Source organism: Microtus ochrogaster, unplaced genomic scaffold (genome assembly GCF_000317375.1).
Source record: "Microtus ochrogaster isolate Prairie Vole_2 unplaced genomic scaffold, MicOch1.0 UNK1, whole genome shotgun sequence".
NCBI lineage: Eukaryota > Metazoa > Chordata > Mammalia > Rodentia > Cricetidae > Microtus > Microtus ochrogaster.
The window spans coordinates 33452649-33477539 of NW_004949099.1; the positions used below are offsets into that span (position 1 = coordinate 33452649).

At 48.1% G+C, this 24891-nt stretch overlaps 1 protein-coding gene across 1 annotated transcript in view; it reads left to right on the forward strand.

Moving 5' to 3' along the window:
• The window catches only part of Cacna2d4 (calcium voltage-gated channel auxiliary subunit alpha2delta 4), a 103554-nt gene that overhangs the window by 24037 nt on the left and 54626 nt on the right, over positions 1–24891 (forward strand). The window contains 12 exon segments of the mRNA XM_005365113.2: positions 2431–2491; positions 3097–3247; positions 4785–4859; positions 5223–5312; positions 5412–5525; positions 5933–6011; positions 10241–10374; positions 12167–12244; positions 12874–12954; positions 13572–13646; positions 16894–16980; positions 17476–17547. Of these exon segments, the coding sequence (XP_005365170.2) occupies positions 2431–2491; positions 3097–3247; positions 4785–4859; positions 5223–5312; positions 5412–5525; positions 5933–6011; positions 10241–10374; positions 12167–12244; positions 12874–12954; positions 13572–13646; positions 16894–16980; positions 17476–17547 (1097 nt within the window).

Here is a 24891-nt window from a genome sequence, read left to right on the forward strand (position 1 = left end):
AGAGAGAGATTGAGATTGAATATCAGTCTATAGTCCAGAGAGAGAGAGATTGAATATCAGTCTCTAGACCAGATCGATCTCACACTCTCGTAGCCAAAAGTGAGAAATGAGCTTAGGTTTCTTTTTAAAATGCATTATTTTATTACGCTTGTTTATTTGGCTGGCACACAAACGTCATGGCGTGAGTGTGAAGGTCAGAGGACAGCTTGCAGGAGTCAGTTTTCTCGTTTGCCGTGTGGGCCCCAGGAATTGAACTCGGGTCATGAGCCTTAACAGCATGCCCTTTATTCGGTCAGCCAGGCATCTCAGCAGCCTGATCATGGGTTCTGGACCCTCCTGTCTCCATCCCCCTGGTGCTGAGATCACAGGCACACACCATCATGCCTGCTACACGTCTGCTGAAAACCGAACCAGGGCTCTGTGGACGCTAGATGAGCACCTTACCAACTCTGCCACCCTCCCAAGCCAGTCTCCCTGTGATTTCTTCAGTGATGCTTCAGCTAGCTGAGCTTTGGGTTTTAATCTCCAAGCATACGGAAATTACAAATTCTTTCCTCACTATCAATTCTCAACCCTGGCTGGAGAGAGAGCTCAGAGGGTAGGAGTGTACATTGCCCTCGAAGAAAAGCCAAAGTTCAGTCTCCAGCAGTTACGTCGGGAGGCTCACAACTGCGTGTAGTCCCAGCTCTAGGGGAATCCTGCACCTTCAACAATCATGTATGTGTATCCACACACAGACCCGCACACATATATCTAATTAAAAGTAATAAAATAAATTTCTAACTCAGCTGCTCTGCGATCTGTGCGGTAACAACAGAAGTTAATTGAGATCAGTTTTAACGACCTGACACATCTCGAGCTTGAACTTCCTGTGTGGGCTTGAGAAGCGTTCGTGGGATCATTCTGCCAGCAGAAAATGCTGAGCCTTTGGCTCGATCGTGTTGATTGTTTCCTTCCATTTTCCATGTCCCTGTTGCTTTGTGTGCTTATTGTATCTGACCTTTAATCAGCCCGGTGACACTTCATTTTCAATCTCTCTTGGATGCCATAGAGTGACATCCACATGATAGATTCTTTTCATTCCTTTTAATGTCATTTTATCTTAACCATGTATCTGATGGTTCCACCATCTGTAACTCTTGGGAAGATAAATCCAACGGCCTTGATCTCACTGCTTTTCACACTTGCTTCTCATGGCTTTGTGAGGCCAGTGCTGCTTGCACTCTGAGGGAACACTATAGGAGGCAGGAAACCGTGAGGGAAGGAAAGAGAGAGGTGGGGGGGAGGGGGAGGAGGGAACTTCCCTTTATGTTGCCACTTGAGGATCAGGCACCCAGACCTGCTAAAGTTCTCTTCTAAGATCTTCATTCAGACCAAGAACACCAGATCAGCTTCTCCTCAACACTCTTCTGAGTTCAGGTTCCCCATGATCCTACCGCTGTCGGTCTGAGATCAAGTTTTCCCCCAACCTCGCTGCTGGCAGTGTGGCCTTAGGAAAGCTTCCCTCTTCTGCTCACCCGAGAATAGGCCAGAGCCATACCACACAGCTCCCACTGCATGAGGCCTGCCCTTTGCTCCTGTCCTGCTTCTCATCATGATCTTGGCTTCTGGTTGCCCCACTCCCCGCCCTCGCTCCTAGGACTCCATCCTTACCTCCTTAGATCCCACCTGCTATCAACCTAGAAGCAACTCCGAAGCCGCCAGACTGCTGGAATCCGCCACAGTGCTTTGTCTGGTCCCAGCACAGCATATTACAACCCCATCTGTTCTTCTCACTCATTTTGAACCCATTATTCCTGATTACCAAGGTCTTTCTCTGCAGAGGATTTCTGGATCACACTGGTGGTTTTTGTGCATTTTCCCCAACTAATGTTTAGATGAAGAGACAGAATCCACCCCCTGCATTCTGCTGGGGTTCAAGCGAGGTCTCTCAGGCCCCTTATTTTGTTCAGCAGACTGCTGTCGAACACCTACTCTGCTTGGTGCCAGGAGTCCCTGACATCAGATTATTTAGCAACACTTTTTTCTCAGCCCAGGAGGGACCACACATGCTGATGAGCCACTTGAGCAGTGAGAGCAGGTCAGAGTTCGGGTTCTCACTGCTATGCCGTATCCAGATGGCTTCCGCAGCTCTTGCTCCACTGATACGAGGTTTAACCCCACAAAGAAGCTCTGGCACATGTGTGTGTTGGGGGGGGGGGTTACTACCCCAGATCTGACAGTTTGGATGGCAAGTTTCTCTCTGTAGAAGAGGCCTCCATCCTTGCCAGCTGCCTCAGTTTACAGGGCATGGCTTATTGTCCTCACCATGTTCTCCATATTAGAAGCAGAACCTACCCCGGGGGTCACGGCCATTGTGGGAGCCAGCAATAGCCAGTGTCCCCAGGCAGCTCCCCGAGCTGGTGAGAGATGCTGCCTTTGTTTCCCCAGGCATCAAGTGGAAGCCGGATGAAAACGGAGTCATTGTCTTCGACTGCAGAAACCGTGGCTGGTAAGTGCTCCCAGAGGAGGGGCACAGTGTCCCAGCATTTACCTTCCAGCCTGTGGGCTTGGCTTGGCTTTCTTGCCCCTGTCTCTACACGGAGGCTTAAGGAGGGACTTCAGTGGCTTAATCCAAGCCGGGAATAGGAAGATTTGCTAGCTACAGCACTCCTCATTCCTTCCCCACTGTCTCCAACTCAGACCTTCCTGCAGTACTCGAGGCCATCTCCAGAGCAGCTGCCTCTAGCTCTGCTCTTGCCAAACCCTTTCCCAGGTAGATCAGCTGTGTATCCAATCCCCCTCCTTTCCTGCTGCCAGACCCTCGGGGACCCTGGCTGCCCTCTGTCAAAAAGGAGGGGACTTTCTTCCAATCTCACCACCCCAGTGAGCTCAGTGTCCAGGGGTTACAGCACACACTGGCCTAAACTTGGGGGAACCAAGTTTATTATGGGTCAGATCAAATAAATTCAACTGGAGGCTCCCAGTCAGGAGGCAGTACCAGACTTAATATTAATTATAAATGCTCGGCCAATGGCTCAGGCTTGTTACTTACAGCTCTTACAACTTAGATTAACCCATTTCTATTAATCTACATTGTGCCACATGATGCTAAAGGTACATACAAGCAGCCACCTCTCCCAAGGACATAGTGATTCTGGTGGACGTGAGCGGCAGCATGAAGGGGCTGAGGATGGCCATCGCAAAGCACACTATCACTACCATTCTGGACACCCTGGGGGAAAATGACTTCGTGAATATCATTGCGGTAATGGCGGCTTCCTGTTCGGCAGTTGCTCTCACCTGCTCTGGGAAAAATATTCTTTTCCTGAACCAAAAGGGCTGTGTTTCCAGCCACGGGTGCATCCCACCATAGAGGGACACTGTCCTCCACACTGAAGACTCCTGTACTTGTACACACAGTCTGCCTTGAGGTGGCTTTACGAGTCCCTCAAAGCATCTGAAGTAGTGTGAGTGTGCACGGCCCTCATTAAGGCCAAACACTCCGTCCATTTCCCAGTGTCTGACACAGACAGAGAACCAGAGGCCCCAGCAGAGCCTCTATTCCGTCTGTGGGCTCCTGGTGGTATCGCTGCTGGCAGCCTCCCCATCCACATGGGGTCAGATGGGATCTTGGGCCCTTGATCTGTTAGGATTCCAGTCTCTCGCTTTCCTTATCCCATAAGCCTAGACACGAAGGCAGAAAGGAGATACACAGGAGAAAGAGGGGGGGTGCTTAAAAATCCAACCATTAGGGGACCACTTGAGCTCCATGGAAGCAGAGTTGACAGCCACTCTGGGGTGTTTAGTTAGAGAGGCCACTGATCCAAAATTCCTTCTCAGCCTGCATAGTTGGTAACAATTCTAGCTGTTAGTGGAATTTATATAGTGTGTAGACATGCTTGAGACAAAGGTGTCTTGCTTCAGCAGCATCCTGCTGGGGGATCCAGACCCTGACTTGCTACCCGAGGCTCAGCTAGCCCATGGCAGCACTCATAACCATCACACAGCCCAGGGCTGACTCCCACACCCATCCCAGGGTCTGCAACAACAAGATGGCCACAGAAACAGGTTCTATACCAGGGAGGGGAAGTGTGATATCCCTCTAAGCCTGCAGCCCCTCCCTCCCATACCCTGCCTTCTTCCTCAGAGAAATTCCCAGAAGGAACCCTGACTCCTGCATTCCCCAGTTCCCCCCATAGCTCTTCCATGAATTAGCTATGTGTCCTCTCTCTTTCCTCTTACGTCAGCAGAAGGAAGATTAGGGACCCTAAAATTTTGTATTCTACCTGCCAGGGAGATAAAGAAAAGGGGGTGTTAACAGTTCATGTTTCTCCCTAGTCCCACCCCTGTGGGTAACTGAATGACCATCTAATGTATGCAAAGAACAAGAGTACATTTGTAGCTAGCTTGGTGGCCCACACCTATCACCTCAACATTCTAAACATTTAGTCAAAAGATTTAAATCCTAGGCTAGCCTGGGCTACATAATGAAAGCCACTATCAAATAAACAATAACAAAAACTAGTTTAGAGTTCCCTACCCTGGCTGGGGAGGATCCTATGCAAGGGAAGCTCTGGGATTGGTGGATGGTGGCTCGGCTGGTCTGAGCGCACAAATGAATGCCTTCGGGATGGCAGGTTCTCAGTACACCCTAGAAAGAGCACCTTACATCAGAACCAGGACTTGGGGAGCAGTTTTAGAGTCAAGATCCTCTGCTTGCTCCATTCAGACACCCCAAGACAGCACTGCCCATTTGCCCAGGTGAGACATTGTTTTCTCTCTATCTTCACTCTGCCTTGCAGTACAATGACTACGTCCACTACATTGAGCCCTGCTTCAAAGGCATCCTTGTCCAGGCAGACCGAGACAACCGAGAGGTGAGCTCGACCACAACCAAAGCTCAAATCCGGGTGGGGACGTGTCTGGGAAGATTCTATATGGGGCTCTGCCCACCACATGGCCTCCGGCAAGAACAAACCAAGTCAGTGGTTACCCTGGACTGTCCACCTTCTGGCCAGCCTCATCCTTGGCCCCGCCATCTAGGAGGAGATAGGGATTGGTACCAAGCCTTTTGCACTTAGTTTATCCTTGGGTATTTAAGAAACATGGACTCAAGAGAATGTGGTTGGCTGTGCTGTGGAGCTCGGGTCTTGCCCTGACAACACTTCTAAACACCCTCCGCGTTAGGATTCCTGGGTCCATCTGACCCTCTAAGCCTCATCTCATGTTTACCCTGACAGCATTTCAAGCAGTTGGTGGATGAACTGATGGTCAAAGGTGTGGGTGTTGTGAGCCAGGCCCTAATCGAGGCTTTCCAGATCCTGAATCAGGTACCTCCTCGGGGGGAAGCCTGGGCAGGTGGAGGTAGAGGGAGGCCATTGCAACTACAGGTTGTGGCTGTGGTGACAGCCTCTCCCCTGCTCCCTCAGTTTCAAGAGTCCAGACGAGGAAGTCTCTGTAACCAGGCCATTATGCTTATCACCGACGGAGCCGTGGAAGACTATGAGCCTGTGTTTGAGAAATATAACTGGCCAGACCGCAAGGTAACTCCCGCCGCAAGTCAGAGCAGAGGAGGCCTCTCCCAGTGCCAGGGGAGAGTTCTGGAAACCATGGGAGTCTTACATGCAGCACAACCCCACGTTCAGAGTTCTTTCCCTTAGACCTGTTCACCGGGTCAGGTACATTCTAATTGGGTGTCCGAAAGTAAGCATCCTGGGCCGGGAGGAGGGATGCGGAAGGATGCAGGACAAAGGACCAGCGTGGTTTTGAGACTTAAGAACTGCTCCGTGCACACCAGGACCCTGGCAGTTCACGTTCTCACCAGGGCCTTTGGGTTTTCTCTGGCCCAAGAGGGTGCAGCCGGAGAACCCAGAAGAAAGACCTGCATGTAAGCCCATGATAAATGGCACTGATGCTGCCTGCAGCTGCTGAGTCCCTCTCTTGTGGACAGGTCCGAGTTTTCACTTACCTCATCGGAAGAGAAGTGACATTCGCCGACCGCATGAAGTGGATCGCCTGCAACAACAAAGGTAAGCGCCCTGCAGTCCGCACTGAGCCAGCAGGACGGCAAGACTTCGGGGCTTATAGACATCCAAAACTCAGGGTGTACCCAAGAAAACTGTCTCCTCAAATAAAGCCTTGTACAAATATATAACACAGAAGACAGAGCAGGAGGTAAGAGGGGACCCACATTTTTTCTTTTTTTAATTTTTTATTTAAATAACATTTTTATTTATTGCATACCAACCAGTTTCCCTTTCCCTCCCATTTCCCATCTGTCCCGCTCCCCATCCACTCCTCCTCCATCTCATTCAGAAGGGAACAGGCCTCCCAAGAGCTTGCACAAAGCTTGGCACGTCAGTTTGAGGCAGGACCAAGCTCATTCCCCTATATCAAGGCAGGGCCAGGTAATCCAGCATGGGGAACGGTTACCAAAAAGCAGTTAAGTTGCAGGGAGAGGCTCTGCTCTCACTGTTGGAAGCTTTACTCAGAGACAAAGCTACAGGATGGTTACACACTTGCAGAGGGCCTAGGTTGGTTCCATGCCGTCTCCCTAACTGTTGGTCTGGTGTCTGTGAGCTCCCATGAGCTTGAGTCAGCTGTCCCTGTGGGGGTTTCCCCATCATGACTCCCCTGGATGGTGCAATCCCTCCTCCCTTTCTTCTGCAAGACTCTCAGAGCTCAGCACAGTGCTTGTCTATGGATCTCTGCCTCTGCTTCCATCAGTTACTGGATAGAGTGTCTCTGGTGGCAATTAGGGAAGTCATCAATCTGCTTACAGTAATGGTCAGTTCAGGCGCTTTCTCCACTATTGCTAGGAGCCTTATTCGGGGTCATCCTTGGGGGTTCCTAGGGATTTCCCTGGCACCAGTTTCTCCCTAACTCTGAAATGACCCCCTATTAAGTCTCTTTTGTTACTCTCCCCTCCATCCTGCCTCCCACTTGCTTCCCACACGCAGCCTCCCAACCCAGTTCTCATTCCTCCATCCCCAACCCCCGCCCCCAGTTTACCCAGGAGATCTCCTCTAGTTCCCCTTCCCGGGGAAATCATGCATCCCTCTTTGGGCCCTCCTTCTTATCTAAACTCTCTGGGGCTGTGGATTGTAGGCTGCTTATCCTATACTTCCTTTCCAATATCCACTTATAAGTGAGTATGTTGTACCTAGAGTCAATACCCACAAAGACCATCAAGAGATCTTATTTGATGCAAAAGCGAAGAGTCTTTTTTTTTAGTATACTGGCATGCTGGGACCAACCGTTCTACACAAAGGGAAGATGGCAATGACCCCAATCAGAGTGGACAAGTGCCAGGCCTTGTTCCTGAGCTGCTGTAGAGGCTGGCTCAGGCCTGGCCTGGCCTAGTATTGCATGCACCAGGCCTCTTCTGTGCTGTTGGGTGTGTTGGAAGACTGACTGTCCTCTCTTCGTGGCTTTTCTTCAGAAGCTGCTTGTTCAGTTTCATGAAGCTGAAAACAGGGCCTGAGAGAAGACGGAGCAGCCTGTTACGGCATCCGCTTGGCCATTTCAAGTACACACCATGTTTGTCTTTCTGGGTCTGGGTTACCTCACTCAGAATGACTTTTCTAGTTCCACACATTTGCCTGCAAATTTCATGAGGTCATCGTGTTTTACAACTGAGTGAAATACTCCATTGTGTAAATGTATCACATTTTCCTTATCCATTCCTTGGTTGAGGGACATCTAGGTTGTTTTCAGGTTCTGGCTATTACGAATAATTCTGCTATGAACATAGTTGAGCAAATGTCTTCTGGTATGATTGTGCATCCTTTGAGTATTTGCCTAAATTTGGTATAGCTGGGTCTTGAGGTAAATTGATCCTCAATTTTCTAAGAAACTGCCATACCAGTTTCCAAAGTGATTGTACAAGTTTGCACTGCCTCCAGCAGCGGGGCAGGGGATGTTAGTGGTTTTGATCTTGGCCATTCTGGAAGGTGTAAGATGGAATCTCAAAGTCATTTTGATTTGCATTTCCCTGATGTCTAAGGATGTTGAACAGTTCTTTAAGTGTATCTCCACCATTTGAGATTCTTCTGTTGAGAATTCTGTTTAGATCTGTGCCCCATTTTTAAATTGACTCATCTGATATTTTGATGTTTAGCTCCTTGAGTTCTGTATATATTTTGGAGATTATCCCTCTGTCTGATGCGGGGTTTGTGAAGATCTTACCCATTCTGTAGGCTGCCATTTTGTCTTACTGACAGTGTCTTTTGCCTTACAGAAGTTTCTCAGTTTCGGGAAGTCCCATTTATTAATTGTTGACCTCAGTGTCTGTGCTCCTGGTGTCAAATTCAGGAAGTGATCTTCTGTGCCAATGTTTTCAAGGTTTTCCCTACTTTCTCTTCTGTCAGGTTCAGTGTAACTGGATTTATACTGAGGTCTTTGATCCACTTGGACTTCAGCTTTGTGCAGGGCGATAGACATAGATCTGTGTTCTTCTACATGTCGACATCCAGTTATGCCGGCCCCATTTGTTGATACTTTCTTTATTCCATAGTATAATTATGGCTTCTTTGTCAAAAATCAGGTATTCATAGGTGTGTGCATTTATATCGGGAGACCCACATTTTAAATGTCAGCTCTCTTATGCCCTACCTTCATTCCTGTTGTGGCAAATTAAGGCATTGGTTCCGTTCAAAGACAAAAATAGGGGGTCATCTTTTTTCTCTTGTGTGTGTGCACACATTGAGGAAATGCATGTGTGTGTGTGCACATGTATGGAGGCCAGAGGACCCCAGGAGGAGCTGTTCCTTGAGAGGCGCCTTCTATCTTGGGTTTTTGAAACAGGTTTTCTCCTACCAGCTGAGCTAGTCAGGCTGACTGGAAATCCTCAAGAATCCACCGATCTCTGCCTCCCCGGCGCTGGCATTACAAGGGCAGGCCACCACACACACCAGAACATGGGTTTATGTCTTTATGCTTGGCAAGTGTTTTACTGACTGAGCTATTTCCAGCCTCATTTTTAAAAATTTTTTCTTATTTATTTGTTGATTGATTTTTCTGAAGGAGGTTAAATTTTTTAATTTGACATTTATTTATTTATTTATTTATAGCACGTGTGTGTGTGTGTGTGTGTGTGTGTGTGCTCCCATTGTGCACGTACCCAAGCACATGCCTGTGATAGGGGTCGGAAGGCAACCTGTGGAACTCGGTTCTCTCTTTTGACCATACAGGTTACAGGAATTGAACCTACTAGGTTGCCAGACTTCTTGGCAAATGCCCCTATTTATTAGTTTTATGAGACAGGCTATCACTGGGTATCCTAGCCTGACCTCAAGTCATAATGATCCTCCTGCCTCAGTCTCCCAAGTGCTGTGATTATATGTACCACAACTAGCAGGTGTGGTATTTTCTCTAGAACAATGTTTTGTGTACCAATGGCTCTCTTTTATCTGGGATCAGAACCCAAAACCTGGCCTTGTAATGCAATTGTGTTTATTCAACAGAAATTTACTGAGTCTGTACTTGGTACCTGGTGCTGTTTGAAGGCTGTGGATCAAGAGTAATGATGGAGCAAGGGGGCTCAGTCTTGATCTTCGTGTAGCTAGCACGTGGACTTCAGTTGAATGTGATGGGACTGTGTCATGCTGGCACCAAGGCATAGGCCAGGCAGGGTGCAGGGAACAATGGGGAAAAATGCTTTCCCAGTCTGGGGATTATGAGGAAAGGTCTTGCACGTAGAGGAAATAGCATTCTCTAGGAATCTGAGGCAAGAGGCTTGGAAAGAAGGAAGCTGTCCCATTTTGCTGGCTTGGGGGAGGTGGTGGGCAATGAAACCCAAAGTTACTAAACCATTCACAGGCCTTTCCAATAGCACTGTGCCTACCCTGAAGAGAATAAAGCAGTCTGCTCCATAGCCTGAGCCTGCACAGGAGCCTTAGGGAGAATAAAGGTGAGGGAAACTGAGAGCTGAGGATGCAGGAGGACAGGAGGCACCATCTTGTTGGGGTCTCATTTCTCAGAGAGCATAACAAGTCGGAGACTTGGTGGCACCACTGCCGCAGCTGAGGCCGCTAGCTGTTGTCTGGGGAAGTGTTAGCAGTGAGAAGATCCCCCCAAGATCTCCCAAGTGGGAGCTGTGCAGGCCTTTGTCTTATACTGGGGGACAATGTATGGCCTCCAAAAAGTAGAGTGGCCTAGCTAGGGCTACCCAGCAGCTGGGAGGGTGCATGGGTCCTTGCAGAGACCAAGGGGAGCCTGTCCTTTGCATCCCATGATCACACAGCCCTGCCCCCTTCAGGCTACTACACACAGATCTCCACACTGGCCGATGCCCAGGAGAACGTGATGGAGTACCTGCATGTGCTCAGCCGTCCCATGGTCATCAACCACGATCATGACATCATCTGGACAGAGGCGTATATGGACAGCAGGGTGAGCATGACAATGGCTCCAGGTAGGCAGTGGGGCCAGAGTTCAGGGAAGGAGCAAGAGGTGACTTCTTGGTCGGGAGAGGCCAGGATCCTCAGGAGGACTCACGAAGGGTGATAAAAACCACCCATGCCCTCCTTCCCCTAGAAGCCCTCATCCCACCACCAGCTTTATGCCTACCCATCATAAATGTTCACACCAACAGTTCACCATCCTGCAGCTTCATCCTGGCACTTCCTGTTCATTGTCCGGAAGAAGCAATGCCTTACACGGAGGGAAAATATCAAAGATGTGAGGTCATGAAGGATGCTTGGGTGAGGAGACCTTCCTGCCTCTTCCCCAGATCTCATCCTGTATGGAGCCCCTGCCTTGGTGACAATATACAGACTAGGATTACTGACAACAGTGGCTTAGATAAAAACAAAGGTGGAGAAGACACTTAGACATTGTGGTGGGCATTACAGAGCTGATGAGGCTTCTGGACACAGGGACCCAGGCTCCTTCCTGCAGCCATTTTTACTCCCCAGGCTGACCCTCCTCCTTCTCCTGGTCCTGGAGGCCAGTGGTGCAGGGTCGTGTGATGTGGAAGTGATTTCTTATTAATAAAGAAACTGTGTAGACCCATTTGATAGGCCAACCCTTAGATAGGCAAAGTAAACAGAACAGAATGCTGGGAGGAAGAAGCTGAGTCAGGGAGTCGCCATGATTCTCCCACTCCAGACAGACGCAGGTTAAGATCATTCCTGGTAAGCCAGCTCGTGGGCTACACAGATTATTAGAAATGGGCTAAATTAATATGTGAGAATTAGCCTAGAAGAGGCTAGATAGAAATGGGCCAAGCAGTGTTTAAAAGAATACAGTTTCTGTGTAATTATTTCGGGACATAAGCTAGAGCTAGCCATGTGGGCATCCGGGTGCCGGGGACGCTGCCCCACCGCCCCTATCACTACAGTCATGCGTAGCCATCTAAAGGGGACTGCACAAGGCCTCCTGGCTCAGGCACTTCCTTACCTCTCATTGACCAGAACTCAGAGGCAGAGGTGGATGGGACAGCACGCTTTCAGCTTTTCTTCTTCCCTTCTCTGTGTCTAAGGATAGGGGCATGCTTATTCTAGCGTGTAGCAGAAGATGAAAACCACCTTGCCAACCTGGGGACAAAAGCCTCAGGAGTCCCTTCTAATGTCCCTGTATAGTAAGAGGAGCACCTGACCAGCTCGAGTGGGCTCTTCCCTGAGGCACTGCCCAGGAGATGCCATCGGTCCCACACTGTTGGCCACAGAGAAGAGCCTTGCCCATCTAAGTAGGTGACCCTCTATTGTCCAGGTGGTCAATGGTCACAGGCTGTATGCCCCAGGGTGGAGAAGAGGGAGAGGGGCAAAAGGAAGGCAAGAAAAGAGGCTGAGATCTGCTTCAGCGTTGTCTTGACTTCCCTACATTACGTGCTTACGCTTGTCTCTTCCTATTTTCTTCCTCTTCCATCCATCCATGCCCTCCAGCCCACGTGCTCCCTGTGCCTCTTGCACATGAGAGTATTAAGGACATGCTGAGGACCTGGCAGAACGAAGTCTGAGGACTTGAAACACAGCAAAGGGGAACTGAGTTGTGAACAGTGGTGGCCAAGCCACACCTAGGTAGTAGTCGGGCCTGAGTCTAGCAGAAAATACTAGACTAGAAAATCTTTTTCTAGTCAGGAAAAGAGAGGACAGCGGTGGAGACAAAGCCTCTTCGCTAAGCTGCTGTGCAAAGGATTTTTGCACACCGGGGCTCACTCCTTCTCTGGTCTCTGCCCCAACAGCTCTTCACCTCAGAGGCACAAAGCCTGGTACTCCTGACCACGGTGGCCATGCCAGTCTTCAGCAAAAAGAACGAGACGGTGAGTGGCTGCTCCCCACGCCTCTGCACGTAGCTTAGATCCCAGACCTCTGAGTTCTATAGCCAGCTGCAAGGGTTGGATACAGATTCCCGAGCTCAGTCCTGGGGAAGCCGTGCAAGAACCTCCTGATCAACTGTGGAGCTGAGAGTCTGTGCTTTCCCAAAGCTCCCAGCCTCGGGGAGGAGGAGTGACTGCCACCTGCTCTGTTCTTAAAACAGTAGGCTATGGGATCTTCTGCTAGCCTCCCAGATGAACCACACTTAACTAGCCAAAGTGGGTAGATTCTGCTTGTACATGAAGGCCTCTAGTGAGGGAATTTCCAGAACTCTCTATAGTCTGTTTGGTCAGAAAATACTTCCTTATGCTTGTGCTAGAGAGAGGCCACATAAGCTATGGTCCTTATAGTTCGTCCTCTGCTGTGAATATTAATATTTCACTTAGCTTTGTATTTCATTTAAATGTCACTACTTAAATATTAATACAGGGCATTAATCTTCCTAACAGCCGAGCTTGCCCCGGGGCCTCCTCTGACAGTCTACACTTTTATCTGAGGAACTCAGCCTCCAATGCAACTGCAAAGGAAGATCAGTAAAGCCCAGTTTTTCTGACCCTTGCATTTTTCCTTCTAGCGGTCCCATGGCATTCTCCTGGGCGTAGTGGGCTCTGACGTGACCCTAAGAGAGCTCATGAAGCTGGCACCCCGATACAAGGTGAGCCTGAGGGGGATCCTGGAAGGGTGAGCCAGAACTTCCCATTGTTGTGACAAGATAGCTGAGAAAATCAGCTTAAATTCACTTGAGCTCACATTTCTGTGGCTGCAGTCCATGGTGGCTTGATCAGAAACCAGTAGGGGACACATGACACTGGCTCCATATGATTGTGTTTAAAACCCACTGTGTTGGAAGAGGGCCACTTGTTGGTTCCTGGCCATCCGGCCAACTTAGACCCAAAATAATCACACAGAAACTGTATTAATTAAACCACTGCTTGGCCCATTAGCTCTAGCTTCTTATTGCCTAACTCTTACATATTAATTTAACCCATTTCTATTAATCTGTATATCTCCACGTGGCTGTGGCTTACCGGGTAAAATTCCCAGCGTCTGTCTCCAGTGGCTCCATGCTCCTCTCTAACTCCACCTTCCTCCTCCCACGTTATAGGCCAAGCCAGTTTCTTTATCCATTAACCAATAAAAGCAACACATAGACAGAAGGCCCTCCCACACCACCACTGCTAGGATCTGCTGTCTTCAGTCAATCCCTTCCCCAACCCCTCCCCCACCTAGCCATCCAATGCATCTAATGCCCTCAACCCTTGGCTTTGGCAGCTTGGGGTACATGGATACGCCTTTTTGAATACTAACAACGGCTACATCCTCTTTCATCCTGACCTCCGACCTTTGGTAGGTACAGATCTTTGCCTTGAGATTCTAACAATATAAGTTTTAGGGACAGTTCATAAAATTGGCTAAATATTCATTGGCCAGTCCAAGAGAAAAATGAACGTCATTGTACCTGTTTTCAAACTACTTATTATCTAACAGGATGTACACAGTAAAAAATACATGAAACCACACCATAGAGCAGAAATGCAGGCAGGGGTTGTGAGGATGGAGCCCTGAAGGACAGTCCACTTTCCGTTACTGAAATGAACATCTGAGATCACCACCTTACAAAGAAAGAACCACGTCAGTCCGTGGCTGGTTGAACCTCTTGTTTTATGCCTTTGTGGGGTACATGCAGCATAGCATGATGGGACCATGAAACAGAGTAAACCTGTTGACCCCAGGCGACAAAATGAGAGAGACTCCAGTCCCATAACCCTCTTGAAGGACATTAAACCCCTGACTAGGCTTCATCTCCAAACTCTCCACCATTTTCCAACTGTGCCATGCTGGAATCCAGCCTTCTACATAGAGACCTTGGGGAGCTGTTTAAGAGACAAACCATGAGGAAGAGATGGCTCAGCAGTTAAGAGCACCTGGGTTCAGTTCTCAGAACCCTTTTCAGCCAGCTCATAACCCCCTTTAGCTCCAGTCCCAGCGGATCCCATACCTCTGGCTTTCATGGGCACCCGCATTTATATTTACATACCCACATGCAAATATACATGCATACACTTAATTAGGAAAAATAAAAATCTTTTTAAAAAGCCTAATCACTGCAGACGTCTATCACAGATAAACTGTCAAAGTGAGTCCATCCCTCCTACAACCCACAGATGGACCATCCAGAACCCCAGAGGACCGGGAAAGGATTGTAAGCAATGAATTCACAATTAAAAATAGCAAGGCCCTCTCACAAGGGCAGTGAACGACCCCTGAGCTTACCTTTTGATGCTTCCCAAAGCCCCTGTACCCTTCGAACTTTGTCCAGGAGCTGTGGGTGTTTTCGCGTGAGTTCCCCTGAGCACCTGGTATCTGAAAACACTGCCTCTGGGGCATCCACACTGTCCGTAGTAGCAATGACCACACGGCTGGCATGATGGCTGGAGAGGTAAAGGGAGCTGGCATCCTGGAGACGTCTTAAATCTGCTCCTCTTCAGTCTTCTAAGGAACCCCAGAGGAGTCTTGGGTAGCAGGAGAATTGATGAAGGGGCTTCTCTGCCCCAGGAGTCACTTGGGAGACTTGCTGAACCATGGCGCATGTCAGTTAGCTCAAGTGGATACAGAATATTCCCTAAGACATTTGACCAAGCCACTTAAGGCTCATGGTAAGGCTCCTATGGGGACACATTGTTCTTTTCCCCTCTGTCTTTCCAATTCAGACTCAGCAGGGCCTATATCTGAACCAATGGATGGTCTTATACCAACATGTTCTTGGGGACCGGTGCTATCAAATGACTCGCAGTGAGAGAACATGTAGGTTGACCCCAGGGTTGACAGATAGAATGAAGGGGCATGGACCAGAAACCCACCTATCAGCATCCATGTAGGCAACTCACACGAATAATGCTCTCACCAGCCAATCATGTTGTGGACCTACTATGTGCCTGATTTAACTGTGCCTGTAAACATAAGGACACATCTAATTAAGAAAAGAAAATGCATGAAGGCACATGGCAGGCAGTGCTTACCAAACGACGCAGTAAGGTTAGTGCCATGTACTACATAAGGAAAGCGCTATCAGGCAAGCAAAAGGTACAATTTCAGAAGTCAAAATAATAGAGGATATTCCTAACAATAGAATAAAAGGGGGCCAAGATGCAAGCCGGGGCCTTTCTGTGTCAATGGCCTAGCCAGATTACATGTTTATTCAGAGAGGCTGAGGACTGACTACCATCTGCCAGGTGTAGTCAGGACTTAAGAAATAGCCCGAAAAGCAGCTCAGGCATAAGAGGGCAGGGCAGCACTGTGTGGCGAGCGTGGACGTCAGGAAGACATCTGAGAGCAGAGCATCGTGTGGGCGATGGGTACGGAGGCAAGGTGAGTAGGGACAGTGTTGGGACAGCCATGCTACGATCAGGACAGAAAAAATAAAATGCACGTAAACGAAACAACTAACAGAAGCAAGACAAGCAATGACAGGGACTCAGCCTCCCAGACATCTACTGGGGACCCGCTTTCAGGAGGAGACGGCGCTGCTTTTAACGTGCTCTGTTACTGATGGCTTTACTAGGCTAGACCAGGGAAGTACCACAGGCGTAAGTATAGACAACTGATGGCATCCGTCACAAAGAAAGGGTACGAAAGCAAGAAAACGAGAGCGCGTGAGAAAGAGAAAGAACAAGAGGATAACGCCCTGTTCGGAGATCTGGCTCATGGATCTGTGTCAAATTTTGGAGCCAGGTGGTTATTAAACACTGTTGATCTGCCCTTGGACCTGACCAATTAAAATAAATCTATCAAGATGAAATGCTCCTGCAGCTGCCTTAAAATCTGGAAGAGAAAACCGATTGCTCAGAAAGTATTCTAAAATGATCATCTGAGATTAACAAGATGGAATGTATGAGAAATAGGTGGGCGCTCGCAAACTGAGCACCCTCGTGTGGGAGGGAGTGCGCCGCATGAGAACTCCGAGGGGATTCGCCTGGTTAATGGCGCCATCTGGGCTGCCAAGCTGGCCTGGCCATCCAAGCCGCCAACAGAGACAGTCAGAGCTCTACTGTCAGTCCGCATAGCGTACCTCTCACCTCCTGGCCAGACTCCGTGGGCAATATTGATTCCTTCCCTGGCAGCTCCTCTTTCAGGGTGACATTGACAGAGCTGAGCATCGCTTCAGAGAGCTGAGATATTTTCAGACTGAATGTTTAGCTGAGACAGTCAAGATTGAGCATCCCAAGCTCTGTCGGGAGGAACACATTCTGGGTGGTTCCAGAAGAAAACTGACAGCAATAAGTGAAAGTTCGGAGACAGGTTTGAACTCCACGGGAGAGAGAACTTCCTAGCAATGAGGGCTGTCCAAACTGTGACAAGCTGTCTCACAAACTAAGGAGATCCCCGGCATGAGAATGTGCTATGCTCAGGAGGCCGGAGGCCATCTGTGGCACACACTGGCCAGAGCAGTTTTACACTGAGTAAAAGTTTGGCCTGGGTCATCCTGGGAGATCATAGGATGCTTTGATTTTGTGAGGGTGTTTGAAAGATTTTAGAGTGGGGGGAACAGGGTAAATGCTGACCCCGCCTTTTCATCCCATCTGGCCCACTCCAGTACAGAGACGGCAAGAGAGTGAGACCCAAACCCAACTACAACAGCGTGGACCTCTCGGAAGTGGAGTGGGAGGACCAGGCGGAAACCGTGAGTCGGGAGACAGGCGGCATGAGATGCTACTCACCCAGTGAGCCCTGTAGCCAGCGAGCAAGCCCTGGGGGCACAGGGATGCTGAGGCTGCTGGACAGCTCTGGAGCAGAGCCTTCGGCTCTGTGCCTGCCATTCTTCCAGCAACTAAAGATGTCACAGGGTGACTGAGAAGGACTGAAATTGTGCCTGCAAGCCCAGCATGGGCTTGGTGTTGTGCTTAGCTTCCAGTTTCTCTATCACACCCAGAGGAGAGTATGTCTCAGCAACACAACACTGTATCCCAGAGCATGCATCCCTTCAGAGCGCTGCCTCCATGAAAGCCCAGAACTATGAGCCGGAGGTGCCTAGCCCCAGGCCCATCTCCCCTCCTAGAACTTTGCTCAGAGGAAAACAGAAAAACCAGTATCCTAGGGATCCTAAGACAGGGTCAAAGCCCCAAATCTCCCTTCTTCAGGTGAACAGGCACCAACTCTCCTTTCTTTCCTCTTAAAGCTGAGAACTGCCATGATCAACGGGGAAACGGGTTCTCACTCCATGGACGTGAAAGTGCCACTGGACAAAGGGGTAAGGAACGAGGGACAGTGCCCATGAGGTCCCAGCAGGCAGCACTGAGCCCGGACTTAGATTTTACTGTGGCTTTGGGAGTGTGAGGAGAAAGAGAAGGTGGGGGCAGGGTAGGAACTGTGCTGTTGATTTCATTGATGCTCCATTCTTTTATGTTTGTTTGCTTGTTTGTTTTTATTTCTTTTTTTTTTTTTTTTTGGTTTTTCGAGACAGGGTTTCTCTGTGGTTTTGGAGCCTGTCCTGGCACTAGCTCTTGTAGACCAGGCTGATCTCGAACTCACAGAGATCCGCCTGCCTCTGCCTCCCGAGTGCTGGGATTAAAGGCGTGCGCCACCACCGCCCGGCTGTTTTTATTTCTTGAAATGGGGTTTCTCTCTGTAACAGCTCTGGCTGTCCTGGAACTCACATTGTAGACCAGGCTGGCCTTGAACTCACAGAGATCCGTCTGTGACGCTCCATTCTATAGAAACCACAGAGTAGGGAGGTTGTCCGGGTCCCTCACGGCTCTTCCTTCTTCCCTCCACTGCCTGCTATTTGGCCCTGTGGTTGTTTATGATAGAAGGGGAGAAAGTGACAGTTAATTTTGCAAACTGCCAGCAGCTCTGCTAAAACATGTCACATGGGGAAAGGCTGGAAAGGCTCACCGCTCCTTATAGCTGACTTTTATCCAAACACAGAGCATGGAAACAAATACCCTCACTATAGAGAGGCAAAATCGGAAACCCCCACTATCTGTATAGGCCTGTGTGTCATCCGAAAAGACATTTCATCTTCTCACTTAAAAGGCTCTGATGAGTCCTCTGGATTCGCATCGTCCCTTGACATATTAGCAAATGTCACCTCCTCCTATGCAACCACCCCCACCACCTCCTTCATTACCCACCTGCCTCCGCTCAAAGAACACAGCATCTGTCTGCAGCAACTAGACCCGTGTCCTCCACTGTACTCAACTCTCCGCAGAGGCCAAACTGAGAGGTGCTGGCCAGTGTCCCTTCTAGAGAGGGACTTGGTCTCCACCAGGACTGCTGTGGGACTTCTGCCCCATCAGACACACCGGGAATGTCAGTAAAGCCAGGTCACCACTGATAACAAAAGAGTCATGGTTCCTTCCCTGTGCCTTCAACATGCCCTACGACCTCTGCCAAGGTACAGCATGCCAGGACATTGAACCTACCATGAAAACCCTAATGTGCGCATGGCCACTCAACAACCATAACAGTTGTGCCATGTCCAACGCATTGGTACACCCAGTGGGTGAATGTGCTTTCGCCCTTTCTCCCAGGGCCCAGAGTTATCTCCAGGGCTCTCCATCCTTCTCAAAGCCACCAGGCAGGGTCCTAACCGGGAGCAACAGAAACTTCTTCCTGCCTGGGAAATTTGCTCATTGCTACTAATAAACCATTTCAGTGTATCAAGACTTCCTGAAACATGCGGGCATCAGAGGAGCAGGATGGTGGTGGCGATGGTAACTGGGATGCTGGCTTCTTAGGACACAGATGTCCTGTCTTCCTACGGCTAACACCACCAATAATGGCAGTCTAGATTTATCAGAAGTGAGACTGAGCACAGTACAGATGCCCATTTATTCAGCTACCCTACAGAGGCCGGTTTCTTATCATCTACATCTTGTGGATGGAGACATCAGAGAAGCCAGAAACTAGACTAGGACTATGGAAAATCACAGGTTCTAGACTTCAGGCCTTTGAGCTTTGTTTGCTTGGAGTTCCAGTCTCAAAGACTTCTTGGAGTGTCTAGAAAAACATTTCTTTTCTTTATAAAATTGGATTATGCAGCAACAGATTTCCTTACGCCACTTCCTTCATAGCTCTAGTTAGTCCTCCCCCACTCTCCCTCCCTCCATCTTCCCACCCTCCCCCCAGGGCTCCCTTCCACTTCTGTATTACATTTGTCCCATTGCCCTCTCTACCGCTCTCCTTTCAAGTCTCCTTTCCTCTTCCATGAGCCCCTTCCTGGTTTCCTAGCCTCTGCACACACTTGCTTCCACGAAGATACATATGTGTGTGATACATATATCATATAATTATATGATATATATGTGTGTGCATTACATAATTATATAGGTCATATACACTTACATAATTAGAAGCTAGGACCCACATGTGAGAGAAAACACATAGTGCTTTCCTTTCTGGGACTGGGTTACCTCACTCAGTACATTTCCCAGCCCCATCCTGCCCTTTTCTGGCTAGTTCCATTCCTCCCCCAAGGCCCCTCCCCATCTGCTTCATATCACACGTATCCCATGATCCTCTTTTCCCTCCTCTGCCATGTGCGCGTCCATCCCCTGGTGACTCCTTTTCAAGTTTCATGACTTTCGCACATGGATACATAAATACACACATTTGTATAGACACCCACGCGTCATTTTAAATCTACATCCCACACGAGTGAAAACATGGAGTGTTTGTCTTCCTTAGTCTGCCTTATTTCACTTAACATATGATCTCCACTTCCATTCATTTCCCTGCAAATGTCATGACTTCACTTTTCTTTTGAGGAGTTCCAAAACTTCCGTGTGTGTGTGCGCACGCACGCGCGCGCACACGCATGCTCTGCCTGTTTTTAAATCATTCATCTGTTGATAGAGATCTAGACTGATTCATTTCTTAGCTGCCATGAACAGAGCAGCAATTAACAAAGAAGGATAGGTAAACTTGTGGGGTGTTGCCTTAGACTGCCCAGGCACGCACCCAAGAGTGTCCTGACCGGGTCATATGGCGATCTTATGTTTCGTGGTTTGAGAAACTGTCAAGTTTGTGTTTGTCTTGAAATGCCCTTAAGTCTCCATCAACTTTTAAAGACATCTTTGCTGGACACAGTGATCTTAGTCAGCAGGTCTGTGTTCTCAGGGCTCAAATACATTATTGCATCTTTTCCTGGCACTGAGAGCTGCTAAAAATATGCCTGATGTTTTTTTCTTTGTTGATGTGTTAGATTATTTTCTCTCTTACTGCTTTTAGTTAATTTATTTTATTTTTAATTATGTGTATGTGCCTGGGTAAATGTACAGACGTGCATGTGTCTTGGGAAACCCAGAAGGGAGTTTTAGATCCCCTGGAACTGGAGTTACAGAAAATTGTGAGCCGCCATATAGGTGCTAAGAATCAAACCCAAGTCCTCTGCAAGAGCAGTAGGCATTTTTGACCACTGAACCATCTCTCCATCCCCTCTCAAAGTTCTTATTATTGTTTTTGTGGTAGTTTGGATGTAATTGGCCCACCTAGTCTCATAGGAAGTGGCACTATTAGGAGGTGTGGCCTTGTTGGAGGAAATGTATCACTCTGGGGGCAGACTTTGAGGTTTCCTATGCTCAAGTTACCACCCAGTGTCTGTCTCAGTCGGCTTCCTATTGCCTACAAGACCATAAGCCTCTCAGCTATTTCTCCCACACCACATCTGCCTGCATGCCGTCATGCTCCCTGCCATGATGATAATGGACGGAACCTCTGAAACTGTAATCCAGCCCCAAATAAGATGTTTTCCTTTATAAGAGTTGCCATGGTCATGGTGTCTCTTCACAGCAATGAAAACCCTAACCAAGACAGCTCCTTTGCTTTTTATTTTTGACTTCCTGTCTGTAAAATGCCATATGTCATAGTGAAGATCTTCTCTGGTCATGTCTGTTTGGGTGGGGTTCCAAGTGCCTGGTGTGTTTAGGTATCTATTTTTCTCTAAATCTTGGGAGGAGCTGTTCTGCTATAATTCATGAAATAAATATATTATCTACACCTTGAGTGTTTAGTCTAAGCTCTTTATTCTGCTGGAGCTTCTTAGGCTTGGTGCCTTAAATAGACCCCAGAGTTCTTGGAAGTTGTGATCATGTTCATTTTTTTTTTAATTTTTTTTTTTTTTTTTTTTTTGGTTTTTCGAGACAGGGTTTCTCTGTGGCTTTGGAGCCTGTCCTGGAACTAGCTCTGTAGACCAGGCTGGTCTCGAACTCACAGAGATCTGCCTGTCTCTGCCTCCCGAGTGCTGGGATTAAAGGCGTGCGCCACCATCGCCCGGCTGATCATGTTCATTTTTATCCTAAGTAATGTTTAAATGTAGGGGTTCATCAACCTTGTCCTGCACCCCTGCTGTTTTTTCTTCTATGTATCTATTGCTAATGCTTTCCACTGTGATTTTTTTTAATTCATTAAGTTCTTAGTTTCCAACTTTTCTAATTTCTTTTAAGACCCAATCTCCTCGCGCCCTTTTCTCTTTCATTCTGATGACTTTCTCATGTTTGTCTTCCGACTTCTCTCTCTAGGTTGCTGTCTTTTTTTTTATCCAGGTCCCGAACTAAATTAATTTGATGATTTATAGCCCATTTCAGGTCCGGTTCAGTGTTTATTACTTTATTTGTTGGCAGTTTTATTCTGGCCACATTCATCCCTCTGTCCTTTCTCCACCCTCACCAACACTCCAAGCTCCCTGTCTCACTTTCCTGGCTTTTTGGGTTTGCTCTGTGATCCACTGGGTTGATCCAGGGCCACTCATGTGGGGTTAGATGTAAACCTACCCACTGGCAGATGAGTAACTCTCCAGTGGCTCTGTCACCGAAGAATTGTCTGCCCCCAGCCGCCACTGGCTGCTGTTGGTTCTCTTGGTGGGACAGGGACAATTGAGCTCTTTACCCTCTGTGAATGCGTGAGTCTAGTCTTGCTCCATGTGAGAAACCACAGGTCTACCAGTGCCAACACATAGCGTGTTCTATTTTTTGTTAAGTTTTCAGGTTTATTTTCTAACAAGTTTTCCAACTCTTGCTCTCTTTTGATGAAACTGTGTGTCACACTAGACAACAAACCCACACGCACATTCTTATTGTCAAAAGGGAAACAAAAACCTGCATCTCAGGGAAATTTTACATTTCAGTGAGTTACGAAGCAGCGTGGTGACATTCCAGCCCTGTCAGTGTGGGAACAGCAGCGTTGACTTGGGGGGAAGCCAGGCTGGTGTCTGGAAAGGGCTTGGTGCTCAAGGCCAGCTGGGCTCCTTGCTACCTCTCTGATATGAGGCAGACACTTGAAGACCGTCAGCTGCCACTGAAGAACTAGACATCAAGAGCTCCAGAGATCACAGTAGGGACAAGAAGAAACCTGAACATATCCTGTACCCCCGATCTCACCCGAGACAGCTGTCTCATTGGTTCCATTATGACAGGGAAGGCATGTCAGCCAGAACAGGAAATGACTGCAGACAGAAGCAGAGAGGTCTCTGTGTGCCCTTAGGTTGGCCCTCCTACCTACTGTTCAGATCTAGCCTCCTTCCAGTCCTTGTTCAGCAGCGTTCTCTTGGGGGAGGAGATGGCCGTGTCCTGTTTATAGCTCAGCAGTTGCTTGTTCTCAGCGCCTTGACCATGAATGCCTGTGCTGCCACCACTCTCTGTAAAGAGAAGTATCTTTGACCAAGGCAGGGGTCAGCACCACTGCCTGGATAGAAACATAACTATTTGGTAGGCAGTCTGGGATTGCCATTATCCACCTATCCATGGAGCCTCTATTCAGAATCTTTTTTTTAAATTTTATTTATTAAGGATTTCTGCCTCCTCCCCGCCACCGCCTCCCATTTCCCTCCCCCTCCCCCGATCAAGTCCCCCTCCCTCATCAGCTCAAAGAGCAATCAGGGTTCCCTGACCTGTGGGAAGTCCAAGGACCGCCCACCTCCATCCAGGTTTAGTAAGGTGAGCATCCAAATTGCCTAGGCTCCCCCAAAGCCAGTACATGCAGCAGGATCAAAAACCCATTGCCATTGTTATTCAGAATCTTTTTAAACTTGTTTTTAAATCAGCTTATAAAATAGTGTGTCTACATGTGACTTCTGACAGCCTAATTTCGGTTAACGCCATTGTAAACTCACCACGTCCTAGAATCGCCTGAGAAGAGAGGCTTCATGCTGGATTGTCAAGATGAAGTTTTCCCATGGATATGTCAGTGTGTGGTTGTCCTGGTTACCTTATCTGAGGTGGGAACCCCATCCTAAAAGTGGGACGCACCACCCCCTGAGTTTGAATTCCAGGCTCTAAGAGGAAAGAGAAGGTGGCCTGAGCACCAGGCAGACACGCATTCGCGCTCTCTCTGCTGCAGCTGACTGGATATAACTAGCTGCTTCAAGTATCTGCCACCCTGAACAACCACGGGCGATGACCTGGCATTATGAGCCTAACTAAACCCTTCCTTTCCCTGTAGCTTTTGTCTAGGTGTTTTATCACATAAACATAGAGAAACTAGGACACCATGTTCTTCCCGGGCCGCACACTTTCCCTGTTTAAACCTCGCCATCCTCCATATTCCCTCTATTTTCATGTCCTGTGTGCCCTGCCACCTGCATCCTCCTGGGCATTCTTTTAAGTTGGAAGAATTATGTTATTGCTGCTTCAGTCTTGCTGCTGGCTACGGGTCTGTTTACATTATTTATTTCATCTTGGTTTAATTTTGGTTGGTCATATGCATGTAGGATCTCATCCATTTATTGTAGATTTTCCAGTTGTCTAGAATCTGTGTTTTTAGGGTATGCTCTGAGGGTGTTCTGAATTCCTCTGGGGTCTGTTGTTGTGTCTCCCCTTCCATCTCGAATTTTATGAATGAGGGATATTCTCTTTAATTCTTTATTTTGGGTAATTTGACTCAGCTTGTCAGTCTTGTTTCTCTTTTCAACGAACCAACCCTTCATTTCATTGGCTCTTTGTGTTGTTTCTGTTGTTGTTCCTTCTGGTTCATTTCATTTCTGTCCTTGTCATAATTATTTCTCCTTATTTACTGCTTTGGAGTTTGGTTTGTTCTTTATTTATTTATTTATTTATTTATTTCTGTTTGCTTTGTTTTTCAATGTAGCCTTGGTTGTCCTGGAACTCACTCTGTAGACCAGGCTGGCCTCAAACTCACAGAGCTCCACCTGCCTCTGTCTCTCTAGTACTGGGATTAAAGGTGTGTGCTACTACCACCTGGCTGTTTTTGTTTTTCTAAGTCCTTAAAGAACATCATTATGTTATTTGAGTTCTCTCTGACTTTATGTGGGTACTTTGCTTTTAAGACTTCATTGTGTCCCATAGCTTTCTGTGTGTTTTCCTGTTTATTCCATTTTAGATTTGTTTTTACTTCTTACTTGATTTCTTGAGTGATCTATTCGTCATTCAGCAGTGTGCTGTTTCATATCCTTATTGCCATCTAGCTTTACTTTATTGCCATAGAAGCTGTAGGCTTATCGTGGGGGCTGTGGACTTGTCGTGCAGGCTGTGGGCTTGTCGTGGGGGCTGTGGACTTGTCGTGCAGGCTGTGGGCTTGTCGTGGGGGCTGTGGGCTTGTCGTGCAGGCTGTGGGCTTGTTGTGCAGGCTGTGGGCTTGT